The sequence below is a fragment of the Colletotrichum paranaense genome (assembly GCF_030867605.1).
Source record: "Colletotrichum paranaense strain IMI 384185 chromosome Unknown Scaffold_1.1, whole genome shotgun sequence".
Taxonomy (NCBI): domain Eukaryota; kingdom Fungi; phylum Ascomycota; class Sordariomycetes; order Glomerellales; family Glomerellaceae; genus Colletotrichum; species Colletotrichum paranaense.
The window spans coordinates 3,556,969-3,573,271 of record NW_026848959.1 but is presented as its reverse complement, the minus strand read 5'-3'; the positions used below and the strand labels follow the sequence as shown (position 1 = coordinate 3,573,271).

At 53.8% G+C, this 16,303-nt stretch overlaps 6 protein-coding genes across 6 annotated transcripts; 5 read left to right on the top strand and 1 right to left on the bottom strand.

The window, feature by feature from the left end:
• Positions 1-1,135: 1,135 nt before the first annotated feature.
• CPAR01_01262 (uncharacterized protein) lies at positions 1,136-2,073 on the bottom strand (the record flags this gene model as incomplete). Its single annotated transcript, XM_060485551.1, has 3 exons — positions 1,136-1,474; positions 1,656-1,680; positions 1,952-2,073. Coding segments are annotated over 3 exons (486 nt in total), but the record flags the coding sequence as incomplete, so codon positions are not given.
• Positions 2,074-6,599: 4,526 nt separating this feature from the next.
• CPAR01_01261 (uncharacterized protein) lies at positions 6,600-6,944 on the top strand (the record flags this gene model as incomplete). The annotated part of the gene is made up of 1 exon (XM_060485550.1): positions 6,600-6,944. The coding sequence occupies one exon, from the start codon at positions 6,600-6,602 to the stop codon at positions 6,942-6,944; it is 345 nt and encodes a 114-aa protein (XP_060356407.1).
• A 103-nt stretch (positions 6,945-7,047) lies between these two features.
• CPAR01_01260 (uncharacterized protein) lies at positions 7,048-7,737 on the top strand (the record flags this gene model as incomplete). The annotated part of the gene is made up of 2 exons (XM_060485549.1): positions 7,048-7,288; positions 7,340-7,737. The coding sequence occupies 2 exons, from the start codon at positions 7,048-7,050 to the stop codon at positions 7,735-7,737; spliced, it is 639 nt and encodes a 212-aa protein (XP_060356406.1).
• A 216-nt stretch (positions 7,738-7,953) lies between these two features.
• Positions 7,954-9,752, top strand: CPAR01_01259 (uncharacterized protein; the record flags this gene model as incomplete). Its single annotated transcript, XM_060485548.1, has 3 exons — positions 7,954-8,088; positions 8,145-9,137; positions 9,198-9,752. The coding sequence occupies 3 exons, from the start codon at positions 7,954-7,956 to the stop codon at positions 9,750-9,752; spliced, it is 1,683 nt and encodes a 560-aa protein (XP_060356405.1).
• Positions 9,753-11,014: 1,262 nt separating this feature from the next.
• CPAR01_01258 (uncharacterized protein) lies at positions 11,015-11,191 on the top strand (the record flags this gene model as incomplete). Its single annotated transcript, XM_060485547.1, has 1 exon — positions 11,015-11,191. The coding sequence occupies one exon, from the start codon at positions 11,015-11,017 to the stop codon at positions 11,189-11,191; it is 177 nt and encodes a 58-aa protein (XP_060356404.1).
• A 2,752-nt stretch (positions 11,192-13,943) lies between these two features.
• On the top strand, positions 13,944-14,078 carry CPAR01_01257 (uncharacterized protein; the record flags this gene model as incomplete). Its single annotated transcript, XM_060485546.1, has 1 exon — positions 13,944-14,078. One exon carries the CDS (start codon positions 13,944-13,946, stop codon positions 14,076-14,078), a length of 135 nt encoding a protein of 44 aa, XP_060356403.1.
• Between the last annotated feature and the right edge of the window lie 2,225 nt (positions 14,079-16,303).

Genomic DNA, 16,303 nt, shown 5'->3' with positions numbered 1-16,303 from the left:
GAAAGGGGGGCAGAAGGGATTCCTTTCTCTCCTCGGGGACCGTTTTGCCGCTGTTCCAGATGCGACATGGAGAAAGATGTTCTTACGGGCGCAACCGGCGGAGGGCCCAACGCCCACCTTTGTCCACACTGGACCACTCCTGGCAGCTCTTCCACAGAACCACCGCGGCTTCCAGTATGTCCACCCCCTCTCCTGAACGGCGAAGTCCCGGAGAATGTCAATCCATGACAACTGCAGAATCTCGTCACGCCGCGGACCGGTTGTGCCGTCCTTGATTTGCGGGAGCCGGGGAAGATGGCGACAGCAGGTTACCGTGTTAAGAGGACCGCCATCACTGAAGATGGGTGGTTTGCCTCGTTTCTCCAATGGTTGACGAGCAGGCAGACACCACAAATACAAGGCGCCGTCCCCCATGAAGTATTTGTGTGTATGGAAACCTCGCGTGGGTGTAGCAGGGCTTGGCTATGGGGATTTCCAGATCAGAGTCCGACGGGGGGGCGAGGCCGTCCGGCTACCCAGTTGTCAGCTACCATCGCTGCGCCTTTTTCCAGAATGAGTAACTGTGATTGCCTTCACTGGGCAGTTCTTCAGTGAGAATAAAGCTGCCCAAGGTTTAGGATCAAGTACGGATTTCCATGATACACGCTTCTAGCCACAAAAAGCTCATGCCCTTGAAGCCGAATGGATGCCCAAAAACCCAGCGTGGAGCGTGCTCTATTCCGCGTGTGGCCGGGAGAGACCTTGAAAGAGTGGAAGAAATCTCCTGGTGTATTTCCTTGTACCCTCGGGCTTTTCTCACGGTGCCCTAGGAATGACCAGCAAATCCTCGTCCAGGGGGGGCGTTAGACTTCGTTGATTGCAATGGATGGTGGAGTCTCGGGGCTGCACGGTGCAGCGATGGCAAGCGTCATCGAACCACTGCCCACTGGAAATCTCGGACGGAAAGCTCACATGGCGAGCGGCAAGATCGCTGTCAGTCTGAGCGTACTTCGGTGCCTCGGACGGACACCTCTGGTCAGGGTTCTCGAATCCATAGCATGGCTTGGCATGAAGATGGAGGTTGCCACGTCCAGACAGTTTGTCACCCCGTCCAACCAAAGGAAATTTGTTTAATTCCGGCTGGTTTGATACTGTTTTACCGCCAGAATGTGTTGACTTGCTTGAAGACGGACCAAGACAATTTGCAGTACCAAAACCCTAGCAGACGATGCTTTGCGGTGGATACCTGTTTCCTGGCATATCCAGTAGGACGCTTGCCGGAGACCAGCTGCCTTCGCGACCCGAGAGATCGGAAGCGCTCAAAGTGCATGAGAATGCGCAATGCAACGCAAACCAGAAATCCAGGCGAAGAAGAGGCAGTGTTGGCTTGATTTGGACCCAGGTTGTGAATATGGACGCCCATAACCGCGTTAGGGACAGTTACAGACGCGACCAACGGCGTGATGAGGCAGTGACGACCAATGGGGGCGACGAACTATGCGACCTGGGCGCTAAGAGCGTGAAATTTCAGGGAATGGGGATACGGCCAGTTCCTCATTAGGCTGTTTGCGGCCGGTAAGGTTTTCCATTGAAAAGTCGACGACCCGAGAAGCGACCATGAGCAGAGAGAGTTGAACTCGGGCTCACAGCCATGTCGCCTGCTTCTGATGCCGCACCTCCGGACTCATCAAGCGGTCGTTCCTACAACCGAATGGGAGATATCATGGTAACGACATGTCGAAGAGAGTGGGACTGAGAGGCTAAGGCGGCACAGCGGTCTCCTCGTACCTCAACGTGGCACGGGCTGGGGGGCTTAGAAAGGCCAAAGGATCAGACTGCACCTCAGCCTTCTGTTTCGGCATCTATCCATAGAACGGCGATCTGCAAGGTACCATCGGTCTGAGGAACGTGAGGAAGGGCCGGCACGCGAAGGCAGACGGCCTCAATCGTCTCCCCTCGAGGCAGAACGTACAGGTTCAGCTTGACTTGGCTCATCAAGGATGCGTCATGGCTTCCGGTACAGTACCCGCATCTGGAACCATGGGATCGAGGAAGGGAGCGGCCAGGAGCAACAAAGTTGGGGCACGTTTCTGCAGCAAGGCGCAGGTGGTGTGGAAGAATGCGTGTGATAGCAGGTAGCTACGAGGCAGCGGCGTGTGAAGTCTGGAAGAATGTGGGTGGGTGTGTGATATCGCGGTTAAAAAGTTGACAAAGTTGCGTTCTGTTGACCTTGCGCTGTTGGAGATGAAGTCTGGCCGCTTGTTGGAGGTGAAAATGGTTTATCTGGGAGTCACTAGCGACACCATGAGTGGTTGGATGTGCTTAAGCTTCAATTCGAAAGAACAGACGCGCGCTAAGTCCGAAGAATGGGATCGGCTTCTGACCAGTGAGGTGTGCTCGTGGAAGTGGAGAAGGCACGGTAGGGGTGGGGTGAACAAGAAGGGAATCGACGGTAGGTATGGAGTACGTACCCAAAGTGAGAGGGGGAGATATGGGGGGAGGGGTGTGATGGGTAGTATAATCGTGGCCTCAGGCTTCAGACTCATCCCGGTGGCCCTGACGAAATGCCTCCGAGGCGAGCCAATGATAGCCTCTAATGAGGGTGGGCTCTATCTAGTTCTGACGCTAAAGTAGCGCGAACCAGTCTGTCGGGTCCGCGCTAGTACTGTGTAAGGATATCCCTGACGACCAAAGAGATGAGAACTGAGCGTATTGGCTCAGCGTCCGTTTCCCCCCTCCCTCTCTGCAGCAAAGTCGCGTTCCTCTCCTCTTGTTTCGCACCGGCGGCCATACGTGGCTATTGTTCTTTCCTGCTCAATCAAAAGGCATGGTCGAGGGTCTCAAAGTTGCATGCACCGTAGTCGATATCAGCCCATTCTTCCCTTGCCTTGTGGCAACTCACCCTTTTTCGAACGAGCTTCAAGCCAGGTAGGGGGGAGGGCATGAATGCCCGCTGTGTGGGGCAGGCATGGCATCAACCGGTTCTTCAGAAGTTCAGAGTCGAGTCTGTGATCGGGACCCCCCCCCCCCCAATCCGGCTTCCATCCCCATAGTAAGACATCAACTGTACGAAGGTACGGGCGGGATACTCCGAGTATTCACAAAAGAAATCAGTGTCTGTGCCGGTCAGCCAGATTATGCGGCAACCCTCTCGTGGCACGAAATGGATCTCAGATCGTGGCGGGCGGCAGCTTATGCTTATGGACCCTCCAGATCGAACCGTTTCCGCCTCTTCCCGCTCGTGTGTCCAATCCTCTGTCGCCTTTATTGTGAAGTTGCTGGTCCCGTGTCCATCAAGCTCGTGGGGACTGCCCAGTTCAAAGCAGAGTACTCCGTATGCCATCACTGCCTTCACTATGCTAGTTTGGATAGGTGCGTATACCAGGGTGCATGGCCTGGCATTGTACGGAGCATGTATGCTTGCCTTGATCGACAGTGGCTTGATCGCATAATAATCGCCGTGGCCAAGGAATGGGAATCACATGGAGACTCAATGCCATGGTGGGAGGCGAGAGTCGAGACAATGTGAAAGCTTTGTTCCACTGGCGCGTGTTTACCGATGCTGCAACAAGTTCTGCACGGGCAAGGGAAGCCCCCCTGACTCTTTTCTTTTTTCTAACGAGCCATGGCCTGACATGAGCATGTCTCTCTGGACGCTGGGAAGAGAAGAGCAAGGTAGTCCAGAAAGAAGGCAATTTCAACGACGAGTACCTAGTTCTCGGATAACAGTTTAAGCAATTCCATCCTGAAGGGCTCAGGTTCTTCCAGTGACTCCAGCCCACTCCAGTGCGGTACAGTTCGGTGCCCACTCAAGCAATGTCCAAGACTCTAAGTTGACGGGACGCGTCCCGGTCACACCCAGCGACAGGGAGTAAAGGTCGACAAGCGAGTCCTACGAAAACTGAGCCCCCGCTTTGTCCGAGGAATTGCAGCCTCAAAACCCACACGCCCAAATATCAGAGGTCTATCCTAGGGATACCCCCCGCCACCCCTGTCTCGAGAAGATTCCCACCTGGTGGTGCTGGGGGCAGCTGGGCACTGGCCGTTCTGTTCCGCGACTCTTGGCGTAGGGCGGGCCTGAGGTGACCAGACCTTAGGGCAATGCAGATTTCGGCAACGGTACCCTTAGCTATCGTAAGGGTCCCGCCCACGAAACTGATAGCAAGTAGGCAAATGTGACAGACATGAGAGGAGAGTCACAGTGTAATGTACCTTGGGAAGTGTCGCCGGAAGAGATTCTAAGTTTCTGACCTATCATTGAGTCAAGGTTTTCACAAGTGGAAAAGGATTTGGTGGTAAAGACACAGGTCAGCTTTTAGACTCATTGACCGTGTGATGATTAAAATCAAGGCAACAATACGCCGGTTAGGAAGAGTCAGTTATCTGAATTCTGAACTCCAGGAAACTGGATCTGCCTGGACTGGAGAAGGTGAAGGAGCGGACCCGGCTCGAGGACGGCACAGTGACGCACGCAGACAGACGGGTAAGGTAGGTAGGCAGGTACCTACTTACTGGGTAAGTATAGGTGTGGTACGTCGCATGTGTCGAATGGAAGGCAGGTATGCCGCACAGCAGGAAGTCAAGAAGGCAGGAAGGCCGCAGGGAGTCGGGACGGAAGGAAAGACTCACTCAGGACCTGGACGAGAATGGGAATAAGAAGCAGAATGAGAATTAGAATGAGAATGAGGCAGGCACACGCACGATACGTACCGCAAGATGAACGTCCCCACTTGCCTTTTCCTACCCCCGGCTTTCCCAGGTTGCCGACCCCGTTGCGGCCGCTCATGGAGCCAATCACACGGTTCATGCAATGACACCCGTGGACTCGGCCGTTGTCCTCTGTTGAGTCTCTTTGGCTCGACCCCCGAAGTACAGACAGAGTCCATGCTCACCTCACTCACACATCCTTTGCCTTCCCTCTCTTCCTCTTTCTCTCTTCACCAACCCCCGTTTTGAACTCGACCCGGACCCGAAACGCCGACCAGGGACAGCTCCCGACATTGAGTGTAGCACATCTTCACAACTTCTTTATTTTTCTTCGTTGATTATTTTACTGTGCCTTTTTTCGCGAGTTTGATTACCGGGTCATTCCAGCTACCGTAAGCGGATGGTCATTGCATTACCTGAGCCCCGGAGTTATGCTCCGACATCTTCAACCTCCACACTTGTTAAATAATTGAACTCTACATAATACGCCATCGCCTCTCTTTGACACATATCACTACACCTTACCGACTGGCACTCGCATTGCCATGCCTGCCGTCGCCGGTAAATGGCTAACATTTCTAAGACTTCCTCAATGCTATACTCTGTCCGCATCTCTCTCCAATCGGATAGAGATGCACTAAGAGCAGGGAGTTCACCCACTAATATAGCGTCAAGATCGATTTGATTCCTCTTTCCTCGTCTATCAACTAATCCACCACGGGAGCAAACCCGTATCAGTCCCGTCCCGGGGCAACCCCGTTGTAATGGTCCACGTCAATCTTGGCATATCTGGGTCCTTTACGTGCGTAACTACGTGCGTAATGTGCAACTCGGACGCAGATTGATAGCTCCCAGACGTCACAATGTCACCCGTTCTGCTACAGTCACCCACACTTCAATCCAAGTCTGTATTTCTCCCACACCAAACACAATACCCTTCCAGCATTTAGACTTGATAACATTGCTTTTCGACAACACAACTCCGGTAAGTCCATCTCGATTCTGCACTTTCCAAAGTACAGCGAGAGCCCTACCATCCACTGTAACCTCCGGCTGGCGGGGTTGTCCCAAGTAACTGGTCCTCGTACTGTATATGGGGGAAGAAAGAGCCAAGTTATCCCACAACCCCAGCAGGAGTTAGCCTGTGCCCGTGTCGCTTCTTCTGCTACAGCTTTCGTGCTACACTACTTCCTTGATGCCGCCTTGTTGCCCAAGTCTGTCATCTCGGATACTGACTACCAGTACACAATGCTATCAAGGATCATGGCCTAGGTAGACAATGCTTCCCGCCCCCATCCGAGTACATTCATCATGGCTCAAGGGAATCAGAGCAGCGGAATCGAGGGGGGTTTTTGTTTTATTTTTTCCACGCTGAATTAGACCCCATTGCCGATACTAATTAATCCCTGACATGCTCTACCTTACAGCTAGAGAGAGAGAGAGAGAGAGAGAGAAGCTGTGTACCGTGCACCCGTACGATCTAAGATCCATCAGAGAAGGCAGCACATCTGGCGCAGGTCAACGCTCATCCCCCCCCCCCCCTCCTTTGGGATTCTTCGCCCGCGAACGAGGAGCATCACATATCGAGCGTCTCCATCGCCAATGGACGTTTAATATATTCTAGACCCCATCTACCTACCTGTCCGCGCCATTCACGTAAGTACAAATCCGCCCAATAACTTTGCTCCTTCTACTTTACGAAGTCCAGGTAGCCGAGTAAGAGGAAGATGCTGGTAGGCCTGGATGTCGAAGCACACAGGCTCCAGAAAACAAAGACGTATCAATGTCGGACGAGCCAGGCCATAGAAACAAGCGGTTGTCCTCTTCACTCTGTACTGCGGCCGACTTATACCCTTCGCCACTCTCATTGGTACCTTCAAATAATCGAGAAGTGCAAGACTGGGTAGGTATGTATGCTCAGAGGCTCGGACTCACTATCAAGCTCTACTATGCTGAGCCTTGCTCTATCACTCGTTCTCTTCCCCACCCGTCCCACACCTGTCACCCATTTAGGCGCTGTAAGGCGGCCGCACGGAAAGAGACAGAGGCGAGACAGAGCAAACCACTCTACTGCGTACGGAGTACATTGGACGAGTTTCTGGGAGACTGGTAGACGTCCTGCTCCGGTGAGCTGTAACATCGCTACGGATACAGCCTACTGGGCTGGACTGGGCTGCATCTGCGAGTGTGACTGTCATGTCATTGGGACTGCTGCTGCTGCTCTGCTACTACTCTATCGTGTATGTAGGTATGTGTGAGGTGTGGTTCTTGCTGGCAATGGTAGGCTCTCAGAATCTTTCGCTCTATCCCCTGCTCTTTCTCTTTTACCCCCATCCATGGAGTTGTGGATACACACGCCCCATGCCCTTTTTTCTCTCTTTCCCTCGCTCTATCTGGTCTTTCCAGACACACGCCCCCCCCAAAGCCCCAAGACAAGACCCCAAAGCTGCTCGGCCGACTGAATCGACATGCATCTACAGAGTTGCACTACTGCGTACCCGTACATACCAGCCCCGGGCGGCTATCGTCTGCGAGGAACCATCCACACCCATGCCCCCGCATGCAAGTTTGTCTCTGTCTCTGTCCCTGTCTCTGTCTCTGTCTCTGTCTCTGATTCTGCCTCTATCGTTGTCGCCGTCTCTTCTCTCTGCTGTACTGTGCTTGTCCTGCCTGTCATGCCTAACCCCTCCTCCTGCTCTTCCTCGTCTCCTGCTCTCTTGGTCTGTGTGCCGGCCCTACCTACACCTACCTTACCTTCCAGACTACAACGGCCTCATGTACCTCGTGTACACTATCCTTCCCCCTGTCCCTTTTCTCGAACCCTGGCGATGGTCCCCGCTGCTTTCTATCCTGGAGAGTGGCACTCGTTCAAATCGTCTCGACTGGCAGGCTCCCCTTGCGAAAAAATACAAACCTTTGGATCGGCACCATCGCTGTCCACTTCGCTCGTCATTAATAGGCCGCGGCCATCTCGTCCTCGCGAGGCTCTCTTCTCATCCATCCCATTTGACAAGTCCAATTACGGAGAGGCAGACTTCAGTGACTCTTTGAATTCTTTATTACGGTCCATCTCCCCCCTTCTTATCCTCCTATAAGACAAGACAAGCTTCACACAACCACAAACTATCAGAGCTCTTGCCCACATCCAAGTCTTTGGAATATCCCCATTGCCACTTACACACCGCCCTCTACAACCTCAACACTTTCACTTTCACATTCCACACCTACCTCGATTGTCCACAACTCCTCCTGGTCATCCACTCGATCATGACGAGCCAGAACTACGTCGAACAAACCACTATGCATTCAGACGGAATATCAGACCCCATGCCCAGCAGGCGCACCTCAGTGGCACAGCCTCCTACCACAATCTACCCAGACCTCAGAAGCCCTCCATTTGCTGTAAGTCGACATATATATCCTTGAGTGGCTCCTCAGGCTTGTCTGACAGATACAAGGTCACAACTTTCAACCATCAGCCGCAACTCGGTGAATCCCACATGTTGACTCCAGTATCTGGTGGCGGCTCGCCCTGCATGCAACAAACAACAACTCTTCCCCAGTACCCATCAGCGATGGCTCCTATGCAGCCCCAGTCCAGTCCTTCCGGATCCTCCAGGATGGCTTGGCATAACACTGTTGCCATGAGTGCTCCCCAGAGCCAGGTTGGCTCTCCGATGGCCATGAACCCTCCCACAACCGAGAGTCATTTCGAGATGAACTACATCCAAGCAGAGCCTGAGCACGAACGCGAACCTCCCGAAGACTACTACTTTGGTAACTACACAGTTTCCGCGCCACCTCAATCGGACCAGGGCTCCATGTCCCCTCAGATGCCACCCCACGGCTACTACATGTCTCAACCTCAGCAGCAAATGATGCAGCCGCAGCCTATCATGGGCGAGCTGTCCATGGGACAAATTCCGCATCCTTCGCAAGCCCAGGCACAGTACTATGCCCAGCCGCCGACTCACACTTGGGTAGAGGACTCCGATATCACATCCTTCAAGTCTGAAGCCACCAGAAGACGTTACATGGGATACGCCCTTCCAAGCACACAGATACAACGCCCCGAGGTCGTTCGAGGACCTACCCGAGCCCGTCAAAACAACCAACAAGCAGCGGGCCGGTGCCAAAGATCTCCTCGCGTTAGAGGTCGAGGGGAACAGTCCGAGGCAGAATCATCTGAAGAGCCGACTGCCGATGACGAGATGGCGCATATCGACTCGCTCCCTGATGAATTCGTCGTCAAGCCGGAATGCCCTGAAGACGTCGCCTTCCTCTTCCATCGTCAAAGGGACATGATTCTCTCAGGTAACAAGGGCACCGGAATGTGGGACGTCATTGCGGGTGAGCATAGAGAGAGGTTCGGGATGACAAGCTCTGCTGCACGTTTGCAGATGCAGGTGACCAGAGGAAGATCCAACTTTCTGGAGTGGTCACTCAGAGATGTAAGTCATCTTCATGGTGTTGGGGTATTTTTGTGAGCAATATAACTAACAAGATACCAGAGACATAAACTCAAAATGGCGTTCGATCACGTCGATGCTTACTATTTCAAGATGGTCCATCGCAAGTTTAAGGAGCTCGGCGGCGGACAAACAACTGCGTGGGGCGCAAGCGACGTTGAGTACCTGGCAGTCGAGCGTGGCATGGTAGATTCTGGCTACACAGCCGAGCCTACTACTCAGCCGGGGAAGTCGCGGAGAACAAAGAAGCAGAAAACCCGCCTGAGAAACCTCGCCACGAGCAGCGCTGTCCTGCTTGACGACACAGTCGACTTACAGCAGAATCCAGAGCAGCGACAACAGATACTCGATGAAATATATGAGTACCGCGGCGAGGATCCTGAAGACGGTGTCGACGAAGAACCCATATTCAAGACGGTGGCCAGAGCTCGCCCACGCGGCCGCCAAGTAGAGATCAAGATGGAGGAGGAGAGCCCCGAGGAAGAGACGGCATCCTCGTCCAGCAAGTCCAAGGGCAAGCAGCCTGCCAAGAAAAGAGCACCAGCAAAGCCTAGGGCTGTCAGAGCACGCATGGCACCCAAGCCCAAGTTGGCCTGAAGAATCGTCGAGGTTCAAACAAAATCTACGACGCACACATCAACACCACCTGTGATGGTGACCTTCACTTCTTCCGACGGTAGCCTCCTACGAGGTTGGCCCTAGCATGCTATTCCCAAGCCCAAGCGGCTGTGACGATGTATAGATTGTTCCTTGTCATTTTGCATTCTGTTTCCTTTTGTTTTGATCTTGGATTTCTTGTTTTGGCTGAAAAGATACCACTCATTTCGTATGGTTTCTCATCCTGGGAGGGAAAGGAGGACGACAGGCGGCAAGGGCTCTTCTGCGTTCCGCATATCATTATCTCGCGTACCCTTAAATTTCACTGTCTATATTCATGTATGCCATTTGCAACAATTATTTAAAAACATACACTCATCAAATATCACCTTACATTGAACCCCTGTGCACACAAGGCCAACTACATCAGTCGCGAGCTTCCTTCGCCATCGTCGCGAATCTTCCATGTCGATGTCCTCAGCCATTACGAATAGGCTGCCTTGATACCTACCGATGCTATTACCCGACGACGCCGTCCAATTCGCCTGCCTGTTATGACAATGTGGGATGGGCCAAAACTCGCAACTCATCTATCTCCAGGCAGGATTTCCGAGTTCTCGGGACCAAGGCAGCATTCGCACTCGCCGACGCGCCCAATGTAACGAGACTACGCTCGGAGTCGTCTCATGACCATGGACTGGGGGAAGACAGCTCATCTACCCGGACTTTGGCCCATTCATGCCATCGTCATCAGGATACGCCAAGAGAAATAAAGCAACTTGTTCTCCTCTTCTACTGCTACACCACCGTCGAACAGCAATTACGACGACGTTGAGAGACGAGTTAGTACGCCTTGTTCGTCACATCAAATCCATGTTCATGCTTCATGTCGGGCTGAAGGGAGGGTCCCCGGGGGGGGGGGGGCTAGCCCTCTTCAACGGGCGCCCCGTCCGTGCCCTCTCTTCCTCCTGCCCCCCTACTGCCCAGGAACGGGCGAAGGCGAGGGTGATTGGGCTGTGGGAAGGGTATGAACGACCCGGAGACCAGGAAAGGCAGACCAGATGGCATGGAGGGAGAGAAGAAAGATGTGCCCTGCGCTGCGGTTGCGGGTGTGGCTTTTCCTCAACGGCGGCGCGGGTGGTGGTGGATACCCACACCGGCAAGAAAAGTACGCTATAAAAGCACCCGCTTCGAGTTCTCATACGATGAGCAGAGCGACTAACATCCACAGCCAGGCCGTGTCTGCGGCCCTTCTGGCCCGGATGCGACATGCTGCTTTTCCGCAGCCTGAGAAGTCGAAACTTTTACCCTTTTCAGACGGGATAGTGGATATCGGGTCCGTTCAGGGTCAAGGGGGGAAGGGGAGGGGACGGGGGGAGGGATGGATCGTAGCAAGAAAGTGTTTAAAAGAGGCCATCACTGGGGGGGGGGGGGCTTGAGAGACTGAGAGTGAGAGAGGGGAGAAGGAAAGAGGATCACAGAGGGAGGTTCAACTGTCAGAGTCCCATAGCTTTTTTGCAGTAACCGCAAAGAGGCATTGCAAGGTTATGGGGGGATTTAGTTGCACTGTCGCAGAGGGGGGCATACCTAGCGCGGTGCCTTTGTGACAAGGGGACACAAGGCACGCCGCGCAGGGCCAGAAGAAAGAAAAAAAAGGGCAGGGACAAGCATGGCGGCGGCGGCGCGCGCCAGGCAAAAGAAGGGTGGCACGGGTGGGGGAAGATGGGAGACGAGAAGGAAATGAGAACTTCACTGAAGTATCCGTACCCTCTTTGATGTTTCCCCGGGGCATCATCCCCGTAGGCTACGGAGTAGGTACACTTTTCTGCCTGCCAGACTCCCAGTGCCTGCTTACCTGCCTGCTTACCTGCCTGCGCGCGGCCTTGGTGATGGTCCGCTTTGGACCCTGATGTGTACGGAGTACGTACGGATAGAGGGAGAGGAGGAGACGGGGGCGGAGAGACGTCAGGACGACGATACTCTCTCCGTCTCTCTCCCTACGGAGTACACAACAAGTAAGGTAGACTCAAAGAGGCAGAATGTGAAAGAGACGGCGAGTGGTGGGTACCCCAGCCGGCGGCCCCGCAGAGCGGCTTCCGCGCACTTTGTGATTGTCGCCCTTTGCCGCCAAGTCCTGGCATTTTCGGCTTCCCGGAGTAAGGTTTCTTGTCCATTGTGTTGCCCATTTTGCCCATTTCCTGTTCCAAAAATCTCGCGAGCTGCTTTTGCGGACGCTGAGCTCACGTGAAGTGGGAAAGCTGTGAGAGATTCCGAATTTCCGGGGGCCTGTCCTGCCCTGTCCTGCCCTGGCTGCCTGTGTGAAGTTGCCGGGAGTTCAAATGCGGCAGGTAAAGTAAGGTAAGGTAGGTAATAAGAACCTGTAAGTCATCGATCGTCTGACTCCCCTATCAACCCATCTCTCTATATCTTCCCCCAAAAAAGTCAAAGCAAGTAATCAAGTCACGTAGTACAGAAAAACTTTAGGTAGTATAGCACAGAAGAATGAGAAAGACAAAAAAAGTTGTATAAGAGGGCAAGCAGCTATTCCGTGTAATTCGGCAGTGGCGCGGCAGGCTGGCAGCAAACCAAGCTCTCGGCCGTTGACGGGATAGGTTCGATCCGAGGCAAAGATGACGACGGGTGAAGAGAGTACCCTCCCCGATCAATGGGGCATTGAGCATTGGGCATCGGGTAGGATAGCGTGGATAGGCGAATGTGAATAAGAAAAAAAGTGAACGCTAGACAGGCCGGAATTATGCAATCAAGTCCGGACGTGACTACGTCCAGTCTAGTGGAGCATCTCTTCATCCTTTTTTTTCCTCTCTCTTTTCGCAGCCGGCTCGACGCGGGGACGGACGTCAACCCGCTTCGGTTTAATGCTGTCTCACAATTCCTGGTGTCCATGAATGGTTTAATCATCATCGTCGTCGTCGTCGTCGTCTTTGCGTCGTAGTCGAGTGCGGGCCCGAAGATTGCGCGCGCAATCTCACAATCTCAACCGCATTCATGGAGCGCATTCATGATCCATCGTCTCATCTGATCGAGCGGGGGGATCCCTTGAATGAATGTTGCAAAAGAAAGGAAACGGCTGACGGGTCGGAGGGAATCTCCTCTTCCCCCCATCCTTTCCCCCTCCCTCTTTTGCTCTCATGGGATGCTCATCCTGACCTAGAATGCTGACCGGTGCGGGTGTGTGACGGGAATGCGATTGCGGACCCGTGATTGATCCTCTGCTTTCCAGAATCCGGGAAGAGAGAAAGCCCTCGGCGAGAGGAGAGGGAACCACCGCGACCAGGGGCCTGGAAGGGGTGACGAAGCGACGAACCTCCCTGCTTTGCTTGAAGCACCACAAAAGCGCACGCTCGCAAGACAGACAGACACCAGCCCTCGCCGGGGGAGGGGGTGTGCCTTGAAAGCCCATCCCATGGTGCGAATCACGGGTAATGGTGCGTGCGTATTCCGTACTCCGTACCGTGCCCTCTTTCGTCTCCGTACGGCAACGGGTGCTAGGCTTGCATGGACCACTAGGCGTTCCGCAGTCGCAACGTTCCCTTGCTCGCGCGCCTTGGGTGTGGAGCCTTCAACCTCTCTTCCTCTTCCAGCCCCCACCCTCTCGAGTCCACGTCCGGTCTGGTCTGCAGAGACACTTCATCAACCGTCCCAGGAATTCGGTAAATTGGATGGAGACAGCGCGATAAAAACGCAAACTCTCATCTTGTCCAGACTATGTTTGCGGCCTGCCTACGCCGGGTATCTTTGAGAGGCGACGAGGAGTGGGTGGACTCAAGAGAAAGAGGGCCGCTGGTGCCTGTTCCCTTGTCCTTCAACGGGTCCCCCGCGGAGTCGAGCTCAACGCTAGAGATTTCACTTGATTTGTTCTCTCGTAATTGCCATTGTTCGGCTGCCGTCCGTGGTCTTCCGTTTCGCTGCTTCGTCTAGAGACACCGCAGCCCCAATGATCCCCAATGATCAGAGAGAGTGGAACTGGGGACGAGAGCATCCCCCCCTCTTGCTTGGCTCACGGGCCACTGTCAGCCATGGGGTTCCCGATAGTGTTGATCAACTTGGGGGTGCTTGACTGGGCTGAGCTGCCATCCTCGAAGCGATGTAGCCCCTTGTTGCAACTTGCCGTGCCTAGACAGGCTAACCTTGCCCAATACACACGTCAAGGTCGTCCACTTCGTTTTTCCGATGATCTTTCCAGGACAAGATCGTTTGTTATCTCACGCCATTGTCGGCGGCCGCCTCCATGGGGTGGTATCATGGGGTCGTAGGTGTGCGCAGCCCATTGTTCAACCCATGATTCTGGTCGCAGTAGCCCAGTAAGTTATGGTGTGACATCGAGTCACACTTGGAGAGTGTCAACCCCGGATTCTGGTCTTCGTAGGCGTCCAAAACCCGTATTGCGCCTGTTCCAACCGGTCTTCTTGATCCAACGGCGAAGCTGCGAAGCGCGAAGCGCGTGTGCCAGGCCGAAGAGACGATCATGCCATCCATCACATCTGCTATGCACTATATCCGGAATGAGCCTGCTAGATCACCGCCAAACGGGCGAAGGAGTGGTCGGTGATTCTCATCTGCAGCGGCTAAGCCACTACTTATGCGAAACCTAGCCAGTCAAATGGCTATCCGTCTTCTCGGGACGAATCAGAAGTGCAGAATAGAACCGCCTGCCGGGTATAGCCTTTCCCTTGCAGAGGAGTCGCAGCATCCGTACAAGCAGAACAGCAAGCAAGCCAATCGCGCCATCCAGCAGCGTCATGGAGACAATCGCTCACCCTGCTCTCCGCTTTTCCACCAGTAGACGCTCTGTTTCCGTCGTACTGCCAATGGAATGACTGCAAACAGGCACTCTGGTCCAGAGTTTCTGCAGCTTCTGCTTCGTTTTTCTTTCTTTGCAGGCCTCGTTCCAGAGCATCGGGTCCAAAGTCGGTGAAGACAATATTGCTCTTGTTCAGGGAAGGAATCCAAATCGATGTGCTCCTGCCTCATTTGGATGTTCGAAACAGACCCGGTGCCGAGTTGAATGGCTCGCCGTCTGGCAATCGACATGGCGTCGAACGTTTCCCAGGAAGAGGGAACGGGGGTGGAAGATTGCGCCCGCATTCCAGGTTTCCAGACTTCCATTGACTACTTTGCGACATCCACCCCGAGATCCGCTTTCGTGATCTAGAGCTCTCTGAAAATTCCTCTGATTTGGAATCGGGGGAAGACAGGAACTACGCCGCAGACTGTCAAAGGAGATCTGCAGCTCGAGGGCTGAGCACCTTGACTGACAGGGTGCACATAGCAAGAGGCTCATGCTTGCTGTACCACCGAGACATGAAGATGTGGGATGTACCTTTGTGAAGCGAGATGTAATCCTGGCCGACGGGCGTTATAGTAAAGTCATGATGGTAGACCGTAGCGGGCTACTCTCGCAGTAACTTTGGTGTCCAGGCGGCGTCGCCTCAGCCGCGTATCAGTGTATGTCAAGCCGCATACCCCGCGCGCTCAAAGAGGAACTTCACCTACTCGAGACACGTTCACTACCCTGGAAGACACGACTAATATGCGGAACATCGTGCGCGAAGTATCGAGGCTGGAGTATAGCTGGTGAACGACCATGATGAGTGGCTGATGTTCGACTGCTCAGCCTGCGAGATGGGCGCGGAAGGCTGAAGCCATGGTCTGCCGAATTGGCCTGGCGGTGTGCGCGGCCCGTTTGGCGGCCAGCTGCGGTTCCATCACAAATACCCAGGGGTGATGACCGGCTGGACGAGAAGTTCAAGTGGGCCGAACAGACGTCACAGCTTGTCGGTAACTCTGTCCCAATATGGCCCTCGCCGACAAAGTCGATGCTGAAGCTCGCTTCCCCTCAATGCTGCCTGAAACTGGGGCACGATTCTGATCGGAGTGGCTTGACGTTGTGGGGGCAGCACCGGTGATGGACCGCTGCGCTCCGACATTGACTATCATCGGTCCTGGGCGTGAGGCAAGTGTGCATCGTGTCGAAGTCTTCATGAAATAGCTTCGAAGTTGTGGGTTGGAACTTGGTCATGTAGAAGAAGAGGTTTCGCGCTTATGCGGCGCGCCTGTCGCCCAACAATAGAAGCGCTTCGAGAAAGCATCCTTCGATGAGGTTGACTTTGGAGGATTTTGGCGTTGTGGGGTTGTTGGAAGAAAGAAAGCTTCCCGTCAGTTAGCGCGAACGGTGGTGAGTGCACTGGCCACACCTTGTTCTCAGTGATGAGGTAAGATTTTGCGATGAGGAAGATAAGAGGGGCAGGTACAACCTTTCGACGTAAGGTAGGACTAAAGCGTATGGGAAATGCGGTTCTTCCTCCTCGACCTGATCAAGATAAAGCTTCTCTTACGAAGCTTACCTATGCCTTCTATCCATTTAAGTCACCACCTAGATAGGAGTTCCAAAGGTCAGCTGATCTCGCAACGTTTCCCAGCAAGTACAATCATCCTTTTCAGTTCCATACCTTACCGCATAAACCCCAGTTCGTGTTGCTCTTCATTTTCCAAGCTGCTCTACGTTCTCGGGGAATCATCGGGTATTCTAT